This window comes from Pieris rapae, chromosome 13 (assembly GCF_905147795.1).
Source record: "Pieris rapae chromosome 13, ilPieRapa1.1, whole genome shotgun sequence".
NCBI lineage: Eukaryota > Metazoa > Arthropoda > Insecta > Lepidoptera > Pieridae > Pieris > Pieris rapae.
In genome coordinates this window covers 6,799,040-6,823,138 of record NC_059521.1, presented here as the reverse complement: position 1 = coordinate 6,823,138, position 24,099 = coordinate 6,799,040, and the positions used below count along the sequence as shown (strand labels likewise).

General features: G+C 32.1%; 1 protein-coding gene across 1 annotated transcript; it reads left to right on the top strand.

The window, feature by feature from the left end:
• Positions 1-1,744: 1,744 nt before the first annotated feature.
• On the top strand, positions 1,745-24,045 carry LOC111004249 (serine-rich adhesin for platelets). Its single transcript, XM_022275190.2, has 5 exons — positions 1,745-1,862; positions 16,604-16,731; positions 18,227-18,396; positions 18,749-23,407; positions 23,476-24,045. The coding sequence occupies exons 2-5, from the start codon at positions 16,662-16,664 to the stop codon at positions 23,749-23,751; spliced, it is 5,175 nt and encodes a 1,724-aa protein (XP_022130882.1). The 5' UTR covers positions 1,745-1,862; positions 16,604-16,661; the 3' UTR covers positions 23,752-24,045.
• Positions 24,046-24,099: the final 54 nt, after the last annotated feature.

Here is a 24,099-nt window from a genome sequence, read left to right as displayed (position 1 = left end):
CGAAACAGAAATCTGAGGTAACTACTTTTTGAAGTCGGTAATAACTTAAAACATAATTAGAAATGATTCTGACTACATACAAGTTTAGTCATGAAAGAAATCGTAAAAGTATTTTAGTATCCAAACCGTATTAATAAAAAAACAAATAAACAAACAATATTTTGCGAGGCACCCTGCTGTGATACACTTACGCAAGAGGCTTATTAATTTAGTTGCGTTGATCTTAATATCTCAGGATTCAAAACGATATCTAAGTGTTTTGCAGGTAATTATGCACTTTCTATTGATTTCAGCTTAAGCCTCGTATTTCTCAACCCGGGGCTATAGTCACAGGTTTTTGTCCGATCATAGCCATAAACCCATCATAAATCTGTTGAAGTCTTATAATACAACGTAAAACGCATGTTCAACTATATAGTTGGACATGCGTTTTACGATTTTTAAGATTTCAAGGTTCTAATACTCTCACAATATGTCAAAAACTCAATTTGACATACGGAGGCTAAATCAAGAGAACACATCACATATCGTACATAATAATGTACATTATTATAACTTAGTTATTAACTTATATTAAAAGGTATTTTTCTTACGTTAACCACACTTTAGAAATAACACCTAATGCTTAAAAATAATAGAAAAATCAATTATCTGGCAAAATAAATTCGTGTGCTTGCTGATATCGTGAACTGTGGAATCGAGTGCCGATGGGGATCTTCGCTGGGAGATACGACCTCCAACAGTTTTAAAAAAGTACCTACATACTCCTCCCGCAAAGGCCGGCAACGCACCCACTAAATGGGGCATCCATGGGCGGCTGCCATCTTTGGTCGTCTCGTAAGGTCGTTTGCCGACCTATGTTATAGAAAAGCTGTTTCTACAAAGAAAAAGCTACGTAAAGAACAGTTCTGCAAATAAAAGATCATAACATGAAATATAACGTATCTTGTTACAAGATTAGTGAAAAATAATTTAAGATGACGTGAAATAATTACACAAGAATTCAAATAAAATATTATAAAGTATTTTTTATGGTCTTTAATAATGTGATGTAGCGGTAACTTTATGGTATTATCAATATTTCAATTTTAATACTCAGATTTTATTTCTTTATTATTGCCGTTATAAAATTAGATATTGTGTTCGGAGTGTGTACCAAAGAGTTTATAAGCACTGCGTGAGTAGGCGAGAGTCTCTTAAAAAAATAAACTGAAATCGTGCGTCAGTTATGGAATTTTCAAAAATAGAACTCAAGGCTCGGTTAGGCAGGATAAGATGGCGGTTTTTTTTCATCGTTTACCTAAGAAGGTTTGCATGCAAGGTTCATGTTCATCATTATTTTACTACTTATATATTACTAGATGAGACCAGAAGCCGGCATTAGCTAATATTCAATTTCTAATCTCATTTTATTTATTTTGTGACTTCATCATTGTAATATAAAATGTCTAAACTGAAAATAAAGTTCCGAAGGAATCTGAAGGTTTAAATAATAGGTGTCATTATGTTGGATTATATATTCTGTTTGCAGGGAAAAAAGTCAATCTCATAGTCAAAAAAGGTTAAATAAGAGTATTATAACAAAACGCTTCAAAGTAAAAAATTGCAGGCGTCTGAAATAATTACATAGATTTATGATCGCGGACTAGATTAAAGGACTGTTTTCTCCGTAGCAATTTGCAATGCTACGAAAGAATATAAGCGGGAGAATCGCCAGCGCGCGGCCATACATCGCTTTGTCGAGACCTTGTCCGCTTCGCAAGGACGCATCCTTCCATTTTTGAAATAGCGTGAATGCGGGAAACTCTATCCAGAGACAATTAAGGATTACTGTCTGTGACTTGGATTCTGGACTTGAAAAGGTAAGAATTTTTATATGCCATTATTTAAAGCTTGTACGATCACAAAAATAATTATAGGATTGTATGAATTTTCACTTAATATGAAAACATCTGTCTTTGAACTCTTAACATTTATGAAACTTTGTTACATTTTTGTAATATACAATTAGAATTAAACGAGACCGTGATATTTTTAGGCTCAAAAACTCTAATAGAATATATAAATTACCGCATTTACCCCTATATTACAATTATTTCATTTGACCAATTTAAGTGAAATGCAGTATAGTAGTTATATATTATATCGTATATGAATAATCTATATAAATAAAACCTACACATAGCCGGGTATTTCTTTATGTACGTTATTGAAAGAATTTAAAATCAAACATTTTATTTAGGTGTGCTTTTATATAAGATGCGTGTGAATTAGAGAGAAGACGTGAATACTTTAAACTATTGATAAAAAGAACCATTTATCAAAAATGTCTATAGCTATGGCTAGACTATGACCGAATGGATAAATGAAAATAGTTAGTGACTTATATTTCCTGAACTAAAATAACCATAAAATTCGTTTTTCCCGCTACTTAATTGTTAACATTACGATAATCATAGAAACCTGTAATCTTGTACTTAAATGCCTCTAAACAAAGTAGGAAAAAACCATAGCAAAAAATTAATAACCGTAAAACATTCATTCCTACAACGCCTCTATGTATGAACCGTATACTACAACAAAACGTATCTCAAACCTCTATCTAAGCTAAGAAATAACATACCGATCTAGATACTAGATTTCATGAGTAATGTGTTATAAATAGACAATTTTAACAAGCAATATAAAATAAGTCTGTTTACTATTTTGGAACACGATAGGAAAATATACACGATTTGAAATATCTTCTACCTATAAAACTACATTGCTGAGCGTAACATTTAATAAAAAAAATAATCTAACGAAAAATTCAGATGTAATTATGTGTTACTTTTTATAAATCATAAAGTTATGAACTCGTTATTTTTCTCGGGGAAAAAATATTTAGAAATATACAGAGTTATATCCAGTCCATATTAATTATCCAAAAAAGTACGAATGTATTAAAAATATTCTACTCGTAAGTAAATATCTAGAGAAGTAGTCCAACTCTGTTATTATTCTATATACAGAAGAAATATACTGTTAAGAGATCTGTAGGTATGGAAAATGTGTAAATAAGGCGGAATATTGACTACAACCCGGGAGTAAATCAAGGTGTTTTGGCGTTATATCTTAATATATATATTTCTTGTGTGCGTGTGTATGTGACTGAACTCCTCCTAAACGACTGGACCGATTTAGACGAAATTTTTTGTGTGTGTTCAAGGGGATCTGGGAATGGTTTAGATTCACAATTTTGTCCGCTGGACAATGTTTTTATAATTAATTTTCAATTTATTAGTTGTTGTTGATTTTGGAATGTTTTACATTGGATCCGACAGATGGCGCTACCATCGCAGTGTCAAATTTTAAATAATATTCGAATTTTAATTTTAGTCTGTCCCGAAATTTAAAAAAAGTTTTGTTATCATTGGGTTATATCGTGTGTGACCATGTGCTGGATCGTTAGATATTGTCATAACATTTGAATAATAATTTTCATCAAAATGGCTTATTAAAAATTGAAATTTTGAAATTAAAGACGTGTAGACAGGACAACGTCTGTCGGATCCGCTAGTACTTACTATATGTAGACAGCGAGCCAGAAGTCAAAACATTCCTCGCTATATAGCTCGTTTGGTGTGCCTTCATATTTTAATGACAAAACCAGCTTAATAACTCAGGTAAACCAAATTTTAGTAACTGTAACCTTGTTTAATTTAAATTATTTATCAAGAATCATATCTATACTATAAAATACCCTTAAACTAAAAAATAGGAAAATATATAAGGTATACAATTATAGAAATTCGCTTTAGTAGTAGCCCTATATAATAGAAGAAAGTAATAAAAGAAAATATCTTATATTCGGATACTATAGTAAGGATTACATGAAGATTATGTTATTATTGTGTTAATTATTATACCCACGACCTCCAATTGAGTGTAGATATTCTCCAAATTATTCAAAGTATTCAATTCTTATATAAAAAAGAAAATACTACAAAAATTTATTTGATAGCGATTGCAGCACTTATCCACAGATGATTATTTTTAAAACAATCATTTTTTACTTTACTTATATGTGGACATACAATTTTAAAATCGGTACAGTCGTTTTCAAGTTGACACACAGAAGAACAAATTCCTACATAAAAGAGGCAAGAATAAATAAGGTATTGCAATACTGATACACCGATGTTAATTTTAAAAACCTATAAATTACCCATCAACCACCCGTTCTTAATAAACAATAAGTGAGAATTCAGTAATCTTCAATCTTATCGAATAAAATTACAAAGGATCTCTCTTTTTTATTGGGCCTAAAGCCATTGTCTTCATTGAAACTTATCTCTTGTAAATACAACCTCAAATTGCTACCTAGATATATAAAGTATGTCAAAGTATTTAAAAACCATGTATTCATAAGAATATAGTTATGGCATCTCACGACTGGGAACTTTATTAATTTAGAAATAAATATCGCCTTACTTACTGTATGCATTAATAGTGAAAGAATTTGATAGTTTTAAATTTAATAATAAGTATGCATATAACATTGTTGGCAATACTAGTACGTTAAAAAAATTGCTCCAATAACGAGGACGGAACAGAAGTATGTGGCAATTATTGTGTTTTTTATTGAATTTAAAAACATACTTTATTTTTTTTATTGACCTTGCGAAAAATCAGTAGTAAATATATAGTTACAACAGCGAACGCTAAATTTGCAGAACGTTTGATATGCTCCGTAAGCAAATTCAAGAAACTTGTTTTTTTATTCGTGTAAATTTTATCGAGTCTATTTAGTTTCTAGCAATAGAAACAAAACAATTCCATCATCAAAAATTATATTTCTTATTTTTGTAATAAAAAAGTATTTTTACAATGAATCTAGGATTTGGCTGGTACAAAAATCACAAAAATTGTGTTCCTTTGTATTTTGGTAATATTAAATGTAAGTAGTTATTTCTGGGTCCCCATTCAAATTTACTTCTATTTATTCATGATTTCAATATTTTATAGTTGAATTTTCCCGACGATTCCCCATAGTCAAGCCCGTGTAAATAACCATCTAGGTATTAATTATATACATACATAAATAACAGCGAACAAAATATAACAATTATATTTATTGTTTGATATATATATTAACTCAATACTACATTACGATCTTACCATTCCTATTTCATATTGTCATGACTTAAAAGACAATATTTTTATTTAAGTCTCATTTGCAAGTGAACGTAGTAATTTAAACTGTTACTACTACAGAGAAATATGTTATTGTTTAAATGTATAATATAATAAATAATTTTTCAATATAAGTTTATATAAACCAATTGGAAACTGGTGATTTGATTATAACAACGAGGAAAATTTCATCTAAACAAAAACATAACCTCCGATATAAGTGAACGATCTCGTAAATCAAAAACTTTAATATAGCGTATAAAAATTAAGCGTTGTTATGCTAATAAATTGCAATGTAATACGACTTTTATTATTTTAATAAAAATTTACTTGCCCCATAATAACTCATGCGATGTTTGATGACTCAGCTAAATCGAATTATAAATTTCATATGCCTGTTGTAAACGGGAAGTAATTGGTTATTTCCGAAACATAAGATTTGCTATAAAAGGTCATTACCATCAGAAGGCAAGACTTCTTTTTAGAATTTCAAAACTTTGACCACGTTGACCATGATTAATAAAATAATTTCACACCTAAAACTTTATTTACAGTATCAAAAAAATTGCTATACGCTCTATATTATCTATGTTCTAAGCTACTAACACAGCTTTTAAAATATTGTCACGTACATCTTAATTATTGAATCGACTATATCGTCTGACAAATATATGATTATTAATTAAAACAAGCTATTAAAGGCCGGCAACGCACTCGCGAGCCCTCTGGCATTGTGTGTGTGTCCATGGGCGGCGGTATCACTTAACATCAGGTGGGCCTCCTGCTCGTTTCCCCCCCCCCTGTTCTAAAAATTAAAAAAAAAACAAGAAATGCGTTAAATTATTATATGAAAACATCTCCTAAAGAAGAATTATTTGGATTAATCACCCCTAAATTCAGAAACCGACAGCTAGTTCAATCATTTCAATACAATAATCAAAGTAAGTATATTATTTAATTTAATAGTTTCTTATCTATATTATATTAGATATTTTTTATAGATATAAAAAATATCTATATTAATATTACATAGACCGCAGTTATTATTTCACAAGGATGACGACGGGGTGTAGGGTATTGCACTTTTTACTGTCGTTCTATTTATGAACCTGCGTCCTGCGGATTGTGATATAAAAAGTATAGTTACGACGATGTCATGGATTCTCGCCACAGGTGGAACCAGTTCGGTTCCTGACAAAGCTTCGTTAGGCCTTATTGATTATATAAACGCCTTTATGTTTCGCTTATACAGAATGTTTGTACTGTGTACTCGATTATAAGTGAAATATCGTTCGTGGTAATATAATTTTGTATTTTACAAGAAACGTTTTTGTTTAAAGAAAGTCCAATACTCTGGAATTTACCTAGTGTTATTTGTTTCTCTTAATTGAAATTGTTACATTTTGCCCTTGCATTTAATAGGTCAGGGTCGACTTGCAACGGCCTAGACACAATGAAAACGGCTCGCGTGTCCTTCTCTGAAGGCACTAAACATTTGTTTTAAAGTATAAAAACTATGGACAAATCTTTAGAGAAAAATAATATAATTTTAAAATTACATCCTTAGAATGAAAATTTCCAAGTAATAAATAAGAAATTATAAACACTATCAGGAATGTAGTACAATTTTCTCCACAGAATATTTATAATCTTTTGCTAGATATTAAAACCACGAGATAATTGGACGATTTAGTAAGGCTGAAAACGATCTTATTCGTATCAATGTTGATATGAATTAAACAATTTCATTTGCACAATTTAAAAGATTAGATTAAGATAAAGTTATAATTTAAATAGCTAATTAGCTCAATATATGAACCCTTCACGGTCTTGTTAACAGTGTTTTCAACTTAAAAATCGTATGATAATAACGGATAAGAAAATTACACTTATTTTTTGGAGTTTATCGAAATCAGTTAACTTCGATACATTCTTTATTTTAAATATTATTGTGCTTTAATTTTATTTATTTACAAAACCTTGCCAATCTGCACTCTGATACACTGGTGTTTAAGAAAAATAAAATACCAGAGTTAATGAGACAACCACTTATAGACGAAGATAACAAACACGAAGAGAATAAAAAATACAACGATGCATAAGTTATAGAAAATTGACTTCAAAGTGTGAGTGGGTGCAACTATGAATCAGAATGTTCAGTCTAGATTTCGGTGAATTTTGGATAAAACACATTATTCTGAAATACAGAACTGCTTCTTAATATTATAAATGTCATAGCGATTTCAAAATCTATCAACGTTTTAGCCAACCTTTAAATGTTGAGAATAAACCTTTTTTCCATAAAAATACAATCACATATTATACATACATATTTTTTTATGTTTAGCCTTAAATTATTCCCTAATACGCTAATATCTGGTTATTCTATGTGTTAGTAAATATTTTTAACAGTTAGGAACCCTCTCCGGTAAATGGCGGACCAAGGCTTGCCATCTTTCTTTATTCCGAGCTATTTGCATTTATTGGGGACCCGCGATGTTTTTGATGTCATCATCCCATCGAGTGTAAGGTCTGCCTCTATACCGTTTGCCTGGTGGGCCTCTCCATGTAGTTACTGTTTTCGTGCATCTGTGGTCTTATCCATCTGTAAGGTGCGCAGCATGACCCGCTTCCACTACAGTTTTTTGCGTGGCTTAGGGCATCAATTGCTTGATACATATTATAATAAAAGTAAAATGTTATATTTATATTAACGGAAAAGCCTCCTCATTCCAAGGCATTGACAATTTTCAAATTTTTGCTATCTAGCCCGACGTCTTTACGATTTTGTCTCTCTGACTAGAGGCCAGCCTTGATCTTAAACTTATCACGTCAATTTTATCACGTGTCCAACTCTTTTCCATTTTCTTTGAAGGGAGAAAGTAATGCATCAGTGATCTTTGTTCTTTTTGGAATGTCTGTATTTCTTATTTTGTCATTTTGCTTGATGTCAAGGTTACTTCTCACCATTCTTCTTTGTGTTATCTGGAGTTTGTATTTTACTGCTAAGCTTCAACTGGTAAGGTATGTTTAAAAAAATCTTCGTTGATTTTTAAAGCCTCTAACATACACGTTGTATACATGTTGAACAACACATAGGCCAACAGAACACGGATTAACTTAAAATTCTTTGGGCATTTAGGACATATCCATTATCAATACAGTACTCGGTATATTTGGCTAAAGAGCCAAGTAGGACTCAACCCAAGTTCAATGCCAAGATTCCGTTCTTAAAAATATTCTGCTCACGGAAGACAATATTTATTTTGCATAGACAAAATACAGTTTCTTATTTAACATCTTAGAAAAATTAAAATACTTGGCCATTCTAAATTCCAATTAAATTGAAAACTCTTTTGTATAATATTAATGTATGACTGTGTGTACATTTACGAACCACTCGCGAAGTTTTTATTGCTCGGAAAAAGGTGATGAAATTTCTACATCTTCCCTATAACTGTTCGCGAGACTTAATTTACTAAGGGTATAGTCCAAAGTCAATACTTAGCGTTAAGTACGACTCTCGTATGTCAATTCCAATAGTTTTTAGTTGGATTTGACCTTGAATTTTACACATTAATCGCTTTATAAAATAAGCCTTGAGTCATCATAAATGGGTTATATAGCAAGGTCAATGATCTCAAATGATTCCCGAAACATAATTGTCCGATTCTTATCAAACTACATATGTTTTTCTTTATATGGCACAGAAACAATTAATTTTTTCTCTCATGAGTCAAAAATAATTAACAAACGTTTTGTTCTATATATTCGTTATCTCATCTGGATTTCTCATGCAAGCGACAAAAAAGGCAACGCCAAGTCATTAGCGGAAAATAACCAGTTTTAATTGTCGGTTCATTAGAAAAAGTAATTTTTGTATTAATAAAATGTTCGTATAGCAATAAAACCATCCGGGGGAAAAAAATAGACGCAATTATTTACCGTTGCTTGGGATGTTTGTTGATTTGTCATGGTTTGATTAAAAGTTTTTTGATTTGAAACATAAATGAAAATGGCATTGGTTTCGTGTGTTTGAACTAAGTGGGACTTTCTTTATATGAAGTTAAACATTGTAAGGAAGCCGGCATCTTTAGTACTGAAACGTATAAAGCGTGTCTTACGAGTCAGGTCGTTGAATGAAAACGTAAAAATTAGCTGAATTAAATCTGGAAGCAGTATATTTTTAGCCTCTAATTAGTATAAATTCGAATTTTGAAACGGTTACAGTAAATGTCCGCATTTAATAAAAAAATATAGTATTTCTTAGTTAAGACCCAAGAATCAAAACTTCAGACACAAAAGCTCATATGGAATGAAATGAAATCGTTTATTTGCTATGAAAGTGGTACAATTAGATACATTAATTATAAAAATCCGCACAATTCGCCATATATAAATAGGCATATTACATAAAATGCCATATATAAAATGTCATATTAATTTTATAATGTCATATAATACAAACATTAACATAATGCCCGAATAATAGGTAAGTTAAGTTATTAAGGGTCTGTTTCACAATGTCCGGATAAGTTCCAAATAGGCTTATTTATTACTTATTGGTACGATAAACAATATTTTTGCGTTTCACGACTGTCAGCGGTATTCGTCATGAAATGCGAAGAATCTTATTCGGAACTTTTATCTTTATATTAATTTATGTGTTGCATAGCTATTAGGTACTTTATCCATACATTGTAAAACAGGCCCTTAGAATTGGTGTCAAACTTATAATCTAGATACTTGCCTATAAAAGCACTTTGCCTTTAAAAATTTAAAAGAATTGCACGTCTGTGATCTATAACTTCTAGGAAAGTGATTAAATAGTTTTAATATCCTCATAGCAATAAATCCTATGTTAATAGAATTAAAAGAACATTTTTGTATATTCATAATGGTCCTGGTACTATTGCGGAACAATAGGAAAGAGCGTTAAGTGATCGGTTGCTCAATTAAAGAAGTTGAGAATCGCCGGATGGTTAAGATTATATCTGCAACCTTCGGGCCATGACGGCCTAACTAGATATGTGGTGCACATTTGTTTCTTATTTCATCTTCGCTATACAGATACCTGTTGATATATAATGTACATCGTCGTATATAGTTCTTAAAATTTTAAATTTTGTTACACAAATCGTTTAAAGTGTAATTCATATATAACATATTAATCAAAGCTAAATATTTAAGTTTCTTACTTTAATCGCAAAAAACTCATAGAGCCTAGCAATCATGTATTTTATCACGTAGGGTACTGACTCGAAGATCTATCAACCCTGGAGTTAGTTTATTAATCTTTCAAATGTATGGATGAGACTCTTCTAACCCCTCTTTAGTATTAGTAAGATATAATAATAAGATATATAATAATAAATTAGCTGACCATTTTAACTTACATGCTATTCTTATTAAACAGTAGGTACTATTCATAAATCTAATAAACATAGCGAAAATAATAATTTATTATCAACCGCTTTGTCAGGTTGTCTGTCGACATAGGCCTCCGCAGTTGTTTCCACGTCTCTCTAACCTTGGCAGACCTTCTCCATCCTTTTGGTAGATCGTCCTCCCATCTTTTATTTTGACCTCCTCGTTTTATAGATTAGATTTTATCATAGCAGTCATCATAATACTAATTGAATAATGTCTCTCTAAATATAAATGCAAATATTTATTCATAACACCAACCAGTTTTACAATAACGGGTGTAAAATAAAACGTAAACGAATCCTTTAATTGATTCCACCGATAATCTATCTTTCATTTTGCCTTAATGGTGTTCATTGCGTAGCGGGTTTTTTTTGCGATGTGAAAATGCAAATCATTACTCTTTCAACGTTACAATACATCTGTTACCTTTGCTAGTAAAGCAGCAAATTCTTCTCTTGCTAACATGTAGCGATTCATAGTCGATAGCGCTGGTATCTCAAAAACATATTGTATGACATCCAGGCGTCATACCTGCATACATAAGTATCGACTCTTTATGTATATCTCTATAAGTTGAGTTGCTTCCGAATATTATCGAAGATATGAAAGTTACCTCGTCTTGACATATGTCATGTATTATCTTAATGTTTCGTCAGCTCCACTACACATTTGTTATTGAAGGGTCTATCCCGTCCTCGCACGGGACCTAACAGCAGCCTTACAGAACGCCTTTCTTATTCGATAACAATTAAAGAAAAATGAGTATTAACTTCTTTAAATCTGAGAGCTGATTACAATGATATCATCGCTAATCAACTAAACACGCCTGCATGAAAATCGTGACCACTCGGAAAATTAACTTGCGCCTTGCTTATGGAATCCTAGTAGGCTGTATGCGGTCAAGGTTTATACAAAATAAATGCAAAAACCACGAAAAATGTATTGAATGGGATAACAGTTAAACAGGGAAGATACCTTTTTATTTCGTACTTACTACGTACTACTACTTACACAAGAATTACGTATTATTTAACAATCAAAATAAAATTCGTTTATTCAGTTTAGATGCGTCTTAGGGCATGCTTTTGAATGTCAAAAACGTTTACAAAATTCGCGAAAGAGCAAAACTACGCCCTCCGTTCGCAAAACTACCAGAAGGCCTTGTAATAATGTAAAGGCTTCGATTTACTAAACTACAAAATCAGAGCGTAGAATTCCCATTAGGTAGCTAAATTTAAAAAAAAAACAATATTAACAATTCGCAAAGTTGAAAATATCAAAACATCTCTGTTTAATCTGTATTTCTACTTAAAATTCGAGATAAAACTGAAATAAATGAATGCTATGCTTTGAGTGTAATAAAAACTACGGTCACAAAAACATTTTATCTCTATTACACAAGACTAATTAAAAATTTTGATAGAAATTCATTGATCTCCGATTGTAACCTTGACCGTGACTCGTGAGACGTCTCAATGACTGCACGAATGTGGAATTTATTTAATAACATCATTGCTATTATCTGTGATTATTACTGTTTAATCAAGTGTAATTATTAAATAATTAACACCATTTCATATTATTATATCCTGGTTAGACGATATGCAATAATACGTAAGTTTCTTAAATGAAAGGAAAATAATGGAAAATGGAATCACCCGGTATTAGTGTAATCAGTATTTTATTTGATTTTAAATTTATCAATATTTAATTAACAATAGTTACTTATGCAAATTGCTAATTAATCAATTAAAAAATTCTGAAGCGGCACGTACATCCACCAGATCACGTATGCGTTCAGCATTCCATAAATAAAGAAATAAAAACAATTTTTTTTTTAAATAGACATGTAATGAAGCGAAGTGAGTTAAAAGATTCCATAATATTCCACCTTGATGGCTGGAAATCTTTTTGTGAACTGTGGAACCGACTACCCGGGTTCTTCCCTGAGAGATGATACGACCTCCAACAATTCAAAATTCGAAGGTACTCCTCCCTTAAAGGCCGGCAACGAACCCACTAAAAATGGGTCTCTATGGGCTGCGATGACTGCCCTTTATATGAAAAAAAGTTTTTTTGATATAAAATTATAATATCATTAAGAATATTTCTCAGGCTCTAATAATGTACAATACTGATTTTGGTGATAAATACTCACAAACCGTATTGAAGTAAATAATATTAAGTGTTTATTAGAATAATATTAAGAGATTATTTAGAGTCATATTGTAAAATATATTCTCGTAAATGTTTAATAAAATAACCTTGGTACATGTGGTCGTTTAAAAATCCAAGAAATTAACAACAACAGATAACTTTATCCGATCAAGTAAAGGAATGTTGTTTTCACATCAGCTATTAAGGCTATCCTTAAGCCTGTTCGACTAGCACCCTTCAAGAGAATGCAATAAATATGTCGAAGGTACATCCAATTATGCAACTTTACTCTAGTTACAAGAAAAAAGTATATAAGAATAATCTGTGGTTACCCTCGAGCGTCAATGTTTTTTATTCTGTAGGAACATGAAAACTAATTTAGATTTATTATTTATGGGTTCGAAATTTAAATTAGTGCAATGTTAAATTTAAAAGGAAAATAATGTCATTAATCTTTGGATATACAATGTAAAATAATACAACAGCTGCGTGGAAAATAAAATATGTACCTAATTATAGTTATGGAAAAGTTTAAAACTATTAAAAATCCTTTTTTTATTTATATTTTCTAGATAATTCCCCGACTATGTAGTCGTCGTAGGTATTGGTAACTCGGATTATTAAACACTACTACCTATTTCTTTTAACTACTTTTTGTATGACCTTTATAGCAAATCCCATAAAGATGCCTCTTAATTTAGTTACTTTTATACCCACAGCTTACTCAAACGTTATTAACTAAACATGCATTGATAGCTGATGTCAAACCAACATTCCTCGATTGGATAAAGCTATTTGTTTGTATTTTCATAGAATTTTTTGGCCTCCTCTTGGTCACCGATAATACAAATATCTCAGTTTTCTGTATAACATAAATTGCTACCCTGTAACTTTATAATAGAGACATCTTGAAGTATGAATTGAATAAGACTCAGTCTTTTATACATGGGCAAGTGAATTTTCACCGAACAAGCGAGCGATTTGATTAGACGCTACGCCAGAACAGCTACTCTAATAACTCATTTTTAACCCGTTTCAGAAAGGAGGAGGTTATTGATTTGTAAATTGTTATTTTTGAGCATGTCTTTTAAATGCTATTTCTGACCTTGACCATGGATTGCAAAAGTTCAAGTCAATTTTCTATCTTCAAGCCTGTTTGACGAGCCAACTCTTGAACTGAACGCAATAATTTATCCGTCGATGGAGCGACTAATGCAATTTCACTCTCAATACAAAAAAGTAAAAGGCTTATGCAGTACATAATTGGATGAATTATCTTGGAGCGTCTTCAAAGTTATATTAGGTGTTGATATAAAATAATCTAATAATTAAAAAAAGGAATCTTATTTAGTTAGAGTTATTACAAATGAGGGCTTTGACCTAGAAGTACTTGGGTATTAAATTTATACAATAACTATTCAATAAAGATTCATCTAGATATGAAAACAATTACCCCTTGATACAGACGATTCAAATGATTTCTTTGAATAATGATGGCATTTATGATAAGGCACCCGCAAAAAACTTATACCGTATAATAGTCCTCATGCCTTTGAATAAAAACCTTACATTATCCAGCTGAGAGTTGTTACTACAGATTAAAAATAGTTGATGATGCCCAATGGGAATATCTATTTTGTTTTTTTTAAAGTGCTGCACGTGAGATGCTGTACTTAGGCTGTGGTATAAGAGTCCTTGATTGTTAATCAAAGGAATTTTTATTTCTCGTATAGCTTAAGATCCGTATAAAACTATCGCATTCGTATAGATAGAAAGATACACAGCAATTACTATTTTTCGGGAACCGGACCTTATATTTTATAGTTAAACTATAAAAAGAAACCTAAGGACTTACAGAAAAATATACTTGTATAGTATATGTTTTCTAATTCGAATTCTCGACCTGAACTAATTATTTAAGTACAAAAAAAATTATAATAATCACGTTAAATATTTTTTTATTACTAGAGAACGAACTACGTGTTACTTCTAAATGAAAAAAAGGTTATTTATATCAAGTGTTACTCATAAAAAATACAGATTAACAGAGAGTTATGAACTAATAACTCGTGAAGACGTGTGGGGATATTGAACTTGTATCGGTATCCCCCGATCTCTCAACAATCGTTATTAATGGGTACGAATTTATTCAACGGGTATTTTTAATTCTTAATTTATGGAATTGTTTATGCAACTCTTCTTCAAGAAATTCGTATTTAAAATATATGTACCAACCCTAGTGATATACGAGATAGACATTTTGGAAACCTATTTATTAATGATTAAAAATATATTCATTCATACATTTTTACAGGATACAATTAGCCTATTACAGATTTTTACATAATTTTGTAGGTTTGTTTAAAATTATAATATATTTGCCTGCTACGTATTTCAAGGGTTTTTAGAGGTCGCTCTAGGCATCGTATGGGTATTGTAGATTATATCATAAGATGATGAGAATGAGATAAGCATAGAACTAATGATGGATAGTCTGGATACATCTTTGATAAGTGAATTTTAACGTACACTTCATGTCCGATCGGATTGACCGGGTTATTAAGACCGTATGTCTTAATAACCCACCAGAAAACAACGACAAATTTACATAAATTTTGCGACCGAAAAGTGTTCTAAGTAGATACTAATTTCTAAGTAAATCTAACTCGATTGATAGATAACTTGATCTAACCACGATGTTTAGTGTGACTTACAGTACCAAACATTACACAGTCTTTAAGATTACCGTGAAAGCAATTAATATAATATAACAATAATAAATAAATCTAACCTCTAAAATGTTATTTAATATGAAAATAATATTGTTATATATTACTATATTTACAGTATACTCTCGACAACCTACAAAGTAGCAATAAAAATAATTAAAAAGAAAAACAACACAAATTTAAAAATTTTGGTCCATGCATTTATAATACTGATAATTACAGCTAATATATACAGCCATTCACTGCAGATTTTAATACTAGATTTCTCTTTGTATTTACTGAATTACTATGATCACTCTACCCTATCAGCGATTATATTTATTTAAAGGTCATAAGTAAACAACCAGCCTTCGTCTCCACATACTTCACTAGTTCATTGCCACGAATAATTACAGGTTGATCTTACAAAAAGACGACCTGAACAAGTTTTGTGTTCTTTTTGCGTCTAGATGACACAGTGCCATTAAACGAATATGCGAAACTAATTGCATGGGGTTATGCGATCGAAATGATTCGTAATAAAATATTTATAATCTATATAATATTTATCTCATGAGTAAAGGGAGATTACAGTTGCGTGGACGTATGTAAGACAAAATCTACCCAGCTACCCTGCCCCCTAGATTGATCTAAACTTCGTGAAGGATGAACATAGTACTAAAGTTATTTTGGGTACCTATCACTTATTATAAGTTTAACCCAGGTATATTAAACAATTGACTTCAAAGTCTTTCATGCTTTTGAACGGTTACAAAAATTATAATATAAATCATAATCTAATCTCAAATCTTAGAGGATACGATGTTCGATATATCTAATGCTTCGATTTCTGATTATTTTTGGTATTTCAGTAAAATGCTTTTATAAAACAGGTACTCAAATGTAATACTTTCAACGCAAATGGACAGATTTGTCGGAGGAAGCCCGCAGCAACCCTAGACTTTATTAACTTAATCTAGGTCTGGTGGACGGCGTCTCCCGGCGGGTGAGGGGCTCCAAAAATATCGTAGTAATATAGTTTACCGCTAGAAGACTATGTTCTATTTACTTTAAATAACCCTAATACAAATAATGTATACAACTAGGTATTTATTAAACCATTTTTGTTTCAGATAAAATGAAGAGGTGAAAAGCAGAATTTATAATCAGTATAGAAAAATAATTATAAAGATGGTTTGTTTAAAATTACAAATCATTTTGTTAATTCTGTTTCGCGACGCCTTAATGATTGATACCAATGGTTAGTGTCTTCGCTGAAATTGATAATAACGCTTTATTTACATCACAGTAAACAAAACGAGAGAAAAAGTAAACAAAGCATGAAAAAAAATTACCGCTTAAGCAACTTTTTCCAGACAATACTTTGGCTAACAAAGAAACAAATATGAATATGTCATAAAATGAAATCATCTACATAATCACAAATATAAGTTCAATCCCGGCTTTGCGCGACTGTATATTTATTTTAGTATGTACTTACACATACAGCATCACAGACTATAATTAGTGATGATACATAAGGACGTAGATATCTATTGTCCCAGTTTCCCCAGCGTAGGCGATATAGGGATTTCTAATATTGTATCACCTTGGGTTAAGATATCGAAGTTTTAATACATATACCAAACTTTTTTGAAAATATTCAATATTCAACCGGGATATTGTATTTTTTTTAAATCAGTCCAGTACTTATGGAGCCTGTTCAATGCAAACAAAAAAAACAATTTCTGCGCTTTATATTTCAACACTAATACAAAAGCATTGTTCTCTTACTTCATAGGGTATTCTATTATGTATTTCTAAGATAACCAATAGTTTACATAGATCCCGTTTCTGTAGGTCTGGTTCTGAAGGGAGAAAACCTTGTAAAGTTGAAGTAGTGACTCTAGATCAGTGTTGAGTAGACCAACTTGGGTCCCCCGTCTCACAGGGGGGCAATTTGATAGTAAAAGGGGGCTATTCGTAAATTTATGTTGATTTAGAATTTGAATTTCAGTTCCTATTAATTTCTTCCTAAAACCTATAATTTAAGTATCTTAACTTTCTTAAGTGAACAATTTTTTTTTTTATATTCAAAATTATGTGTTCTACATAGGGGGGGCTTAAGAATTTTAGAAAGGCTAAAATGGGGCGTGGCACAAAAATGTTTGGGAACTACTACTCTAGACATTAATTCAGAAACGAAAGTAAGCTGAAATTCTGACTCGTACGCGGAAATGTTTTGGATTTCGACATATGGGAGTCACAGTTCGCGCTAAGTCTCGTTCTTGTACTACTCTTAATAATTTAATAATATGTTTGTCTATACGTATCTACAGTCGTAGTTGAATTACATAATAGATTTGTATATTTTTTACTCCACAGACCTGTTTCTATAATAACTAATATTAGCCAAATTAAATACGTATAAACAAAATTATACATTTCAAATCTTAACAATAGAATATATGAAGTAACTTTTTTAAAATCCACACAACTTTTCATTTTGAAAGCAAATGTGGGCGTTACTCTACCATCTGTCAAATATTTATTGAATTTTTATAAGCATATCTCTATCTATTTAAAGACTAGCTTCTATGATTCGACCATTTACTATATTTTTTGTTTTGTGTATAGAACGATTTGACAGAAAGAGAGAAAATACTTCTGTAATTAAAAGTGTGCAATAAGACTTATTAGTTTTAATGAACAAGGATTCTTATACATATTTTATCACTGTCATTGTCTTGATTTAGACACTTCGGGATATCGCAAGGAAAGAGTTAATGGTCACATAGTAAAGCTTAATTCAAACAAACAAAATACAATTCATTGTGATGGAGAGGGATTTCGACCAGATCAAGAAGACTGTACAATTTACTACCGTTGCGTAAAATCGAATAACGACAAATATAACACATTTCGAGTAAGTATGATATGAAATTAAAACTGACTTAATTTATTTATTTATACTACGCATCTCACATCGTAGACGTGATATGCAACTGGTATCAGACCAAATAAAGGACATCGTATTAATTATTTTATTATCAAAATAAAAAAAAATATCAAAAAATGCCTTAAAGCAGCTTATATACTTTCCCCATAAAATTCGTCTAAGCTTCTTCTTTCTTTCTTTTTTTTATGACTGCGTAGAGTCAATTGGTAGAAAGATACAAAAAAATCTGAAGAGAATTTTTCTATTAATTAAGCATTATGTTTTGAATTATTAGGTAGGTTGTAAAGGAGTTAACAATATTTTACTGTTTTATTTTCAGTTCCAGTGCCCTGCCGGTACAGTTTTCGATACATATAGAGGAATTTGCAACTACCCACAAATAAGCATAAAGCATTCTGGGTGCAAAATTCCAAGTGAAGAACAGCACTATGATAATAAAATTATGGATAATGATAGTGAATTGCCTAAGCCAATAGTTAACAGAGATGATATAAGTTATAACAATCCACTGCCTGATTATGATGAACTATCAGATGATTACCAGAAAGTACCATATCAACATGCATATCCAGTTACGCCTTCTACTGTAGGGTACAGCACAGAAAGATATACTGAAAGACCATCGTTTTTGGATAAAAATGAAAACGATGACAATCGCTGTAGAACAGATGGATTTATGGGTGATACGAATAATTGTAAGAAATTCTATAGATGTGTGAGCAATTTAAGAGGAGGGTATATTAGGTATGAGTTCATGTGTAATGATGCCACGATATGGGATGATAACACGCAAGGGTGTAATCATGCATGGATGGCCCGAAATTCTAAGTGTAGAAAGGACGACACCTATGCTGATATAAATGACATTAATATGGACTTTGGAAATAAAAATAACGCTGATAAAAACTTGGATCAAAAACAGGATAACGAAGATTTTCCGAATAATTACAATCAGCCACACATTGAACCCCTTCAGACAACCACCCAGAAGCCGATAAAAATAGATTCAACTACTCGTACGGAAAAACCATACAATAAACCTACATTAAGTTCAGTTCAAATCCACAAATTTGGTGACAAAATAATAGGATATGGTGATTCAGTATCGAATTCGATTACCACAGATAGTTTACAAGAGCCATATTCTGATAAATATCATAGTGAAATGTGTTCTCGAAATGGTTTCTTTGGTTACCCTGAAAACTGTAAGAAGTTTTATAGATGTATTGAAAGTTCAAATGGAAAATATGTACGATACGACTTTTCATGTAGTGATGGAACTGTGTGGGATGATCATTTAAAAACATGTAATTTTGCTTGGGCGGTAAAGGAATGTGGTTCCTTTGTTCCTCTCAGAGATGAAACGAAAGACGTTACAACAACAAAAGTAAATGTACTATCGTCAACAGTACACACAAGCAGTTCTAGGCCTCCCATAGATGAATTCTTCGGACAAACTACTGCCAACAATCAACAAATTATTACACCTTCAACCTTAAGTGATATTGGAGCTTCTGTGACATACGATTCGTACCAAGAGGAATGTAACTCTAATGGATTCTATGGTGATAAAAATAATTGCCAAAATTTTTATAGATGTATTGAAACTAGACGAGGTGTTTTTACAAAGTTAGCATATAAATGTGGCGAAGGTACGTTATGGGATCCTAGCATTGAAGGATGTAATCACGCATGGGCTGTTAAAAACTGCACTGTTTCCGTAGTAAATAGCCAAACGATAGCTGACACACCAGTTATAACTACTGTTTCTCTTATACAAACCACCACACAAGCAAATGAAATATTGGAACATACATTTGATTCCCTATACAGCCAAGGATCCAATCAATTTACAGTTTCCACACCAAAAAATATAAACAATTTTGAAAACAATGTTACGCATAATAAATGTACTAGCTCTGGTTTTATAGGCGATGCTAATGACTGTCAAAAGTTTTACAGATGTGTAGATAGTGGCAGTGGGAAGTTCACTCTATATGAGTTTACATGTGGTGAAAACACTGTCTGGGATTCTAGTATTGAGTCATGCAATCACGCATGGGCTGTTAAGAAATGTGGAGGAGTTGAAACCGTTCAGTCGCAACCGGCTACACATGGAAACGCTCCTGACAGTTCATATAGCATATCCACAACGAGAACTTCTGAAGTTGATGAAGAAAATAAACCATACAAACCTACACCACAAACTGAAACAGGCCAACAACCACAACTATCAACGACTACTACAACAACTAAAATACCACTAACAAGTGATCAAAATGAAGAAATTAATACATCAAGTTCCAATAAATGTACGGAGGAAGGTTATTTCGGAAATATGGACGATTGTAAGAAATTCTACAGATGTGTTGATAATGGAAAGGCTGGCCTTCAAATGTACGAATATTCTTGTGGAGAAGGCACTATTTGGGACCAGAGACTTAAAGCATGTAATCATCCACATGATGTTGAACATCCGTCTTGTTCAACATCAAGTCAAACTCTATCAAACAATGATGCTTCAATTACTTCAGAATTACCAACCAGTAAAGTAAGTTCAACCTCAACTGTTTTACCTGCAACAACAATCGAAAATACATATAGTAATATAATCGAGCCATCCACAACTGCTAAGCCATATCAGCAAAGTACAAGTTCAAGTGTCACTATAAATCCAGTTGATGAAAATACATGTTCAAAAGAAGGATATTTTGGGAACTCCAAAGATTGCGGAAAATTCTATAGATGCGTTGATAATGGTAAAAATAGTTTCACAAAATATGATTTTACTTGTGGAGAAGGAACTATTTGGGATCAAGATATAATAGCTTGTAATCATCCGCAAGACGTCGAACATCCTTCATGTTCATCAAATGTCTCATCAACTGAGTCCACAACCACTGAAAAACATACTGAAGTTCCCTCATCAACAACAGCAAAAATCTCAACAAGAAGTTCTACAATTTCAACCACACTAACCACAACAACAACATCTTCACCAACCAGTACATCGACAACGCCAAAAACATTGACTTCGACAACGACAAGCGCAACTCCTTCAAGTGACACTATAAATTCATTTGATGAAAATACATGTTCAGAAGAAGGATATTTTGGGAACACCAAAGATTGCGGAAAATTCTATAGATGCGTTGATAATGGTAAAAATAGTTTCACAAAATATGATTTTACTTGTGGAGAAGGAACTATTTGGGATCAAGATATATTAGCTTGTAATCATCCGCAAGACGTCGAACATCCTTCATGTTCATCAAATATCACACCAGCTGAGTCTACAACCACTGAGAAACAAACTGATGTTCCCTCATCAACAACAGCAAACATTTCAACAAGTAGTTCTACAATTTCAAACATACAAACCACAACAACAACATCTTCACCAACCAGCACATCGACAACGCCAAAAACATTGACTTCGACAACGACGAGCGCAACTCCTTCAAATGACACTTCATTTGATGAAAATACATGTTCAGAAGAAGGATATTTTGGGAACACCAAAGATTGCGGAAAATTCTATAGATGTGTTGATAATGGTAAAAATAGTTTCACAAAATATGACTTTACTTGTGGAGAAGGAACTATTTGGGATCAAGATATAATAGCTTGTAATCATCCGCAAGACGTCGAACATCCTTCATGTTCATCAAATGTCTCATCAACTGAGTCCACAACCACTGAAAAACATACTGAAGTTCCCTCATCAACAACAGCAAAAATCTCAACAAGTAGTTCTACAATTTCAACCACACTAACCACAACAACAACATCTTCACCAACCAGCACATCGACAACGCCAAAAACAACAACGACGAGCTCAACTCCTTCAAGCACCATAACTACAGAAAGTTCTACAGTGGCAAATAATGAAAACCAAACTTCAATGGAAGGACAAGAAAAAGGAAACTTTACATGTACCAAAGCTGGATTTTACCCTAATCCCAATGACTGTAAAAAGTTTTACAGATGTGTTGACTGGTATAATAATGGTACAAGCTTCTCTATCTTTCATTTTGATTGTGGTGAAGGTACTATATGGGACCCGTCTTTAGACACATGTAACTATGAAGATTCTGTGTATCCCCCTCGAAATTGCAATGGTTCTTCCATTCAAACACAAAATAATACCGAAAGTACAACGTCTGCAAGTAGTTCAACAGATACGACTACTACGAAAGCAACCACAGCAATGACGACCGGTGAACCCTCAACCACAGAAGAAAGTAGCTCTACTTCAACTACAGAACAAAGTAGCTCTACATCAACAACAGAACAAAGCAGTTCTACTTCAACTACAGAACAAAGCAGCTCTTCTTCAACTACAGAACAAAGCAGCACTTTGTCAACTACGGAACAAAGTAGTTCCACTCAAACATCGACTACAACAGAGCAACAAACTTCAACAACTGAAAAAAGCACAACGCAAACAGAAGCATCCTCAACTGAACAATCAACGACAGCGACCTCAGAATCAACCACGACTGATCGTTCAACTACTCCTATAGATCAAACTGATAAAACAACTGCAGAATCATCTACTAGTGAAGGTACAACACAATCCTCGTCTACTGAACAACAATCTACATCAAACACAGATTCCTCATCAGAACCAACAGACAACGATAAAACGACAACAGAGGCCACACAGCAAACAACTGAAAGTACCACCAGTTCCCCTACTAAAGACAAGTGTCCTGAAATGAACGAAGATCAATACGCTTATGTTTGTCCAACATCATTCAGAAGACATCCCAAATATTGCAACCTATTTTATCAATGCACCGAAGATGATGATAGCCATGATTTGAAAATAGCACTATTTCACTGCCCTAACAATACAATTTACGATGAATCAAAAACGCAGTGCGTAGATGAAAATAAAGCTTCAAAGAAATGCGATGGGACTTTAGCCCAAACTCACCGCATCAAGCGATTCAGTAACGATTATATAGATCCGGTAAATAACACTTTAATATAAGAACTATATCCAAACTGAATATAATATTAAAAACATGTCTTTTTCAGATCATCGTTGGCACCGATAGCTATGCATGTCCAAATGTGGGATACTTTCCCTTCGAGAGAAATCAAGAATGTTCACAAGCAATGTTAAAATGTCAACGTTCGAGAAACAATAATTTAACTGGATATGTGTTCCGATGTCCCGAAGGATATACTTTTTGGTCAAAGAGTAAACGATGTGAACGAATTTCACGGATTAAAGATTGTAAACGGTCGATCTACCCCTGGGACAAAAGACACGACATACCAAAAGAGGTTCATAATGTTGCATTGTATTAATATTAAGAATAAAAATGATATGTGCAATAAGGACCCTAGTTTAGAACATTTATAAAAATTTGGTAAATGAATTGGAATACCACATTGGTTAATGTTACTCATAAAACAATTCAATCTAGTCTTCACTTACAAATTAATGAGAATGTAATGTTTGCCATAATATAGTTAGTACACGACTTGTGATCAAGATATAGATGTAACTAATACCGTTATTTTGATCACGATTCACGCGGGACTCACAAAGTTAAATGGTATTTTAGTTAGATTTAAGAATATAATAAAACTTGAAGCTTTTTAAATTCTTTCATTTATAAGCATTACGGTGGAACACTATTAAAAAAATAGATC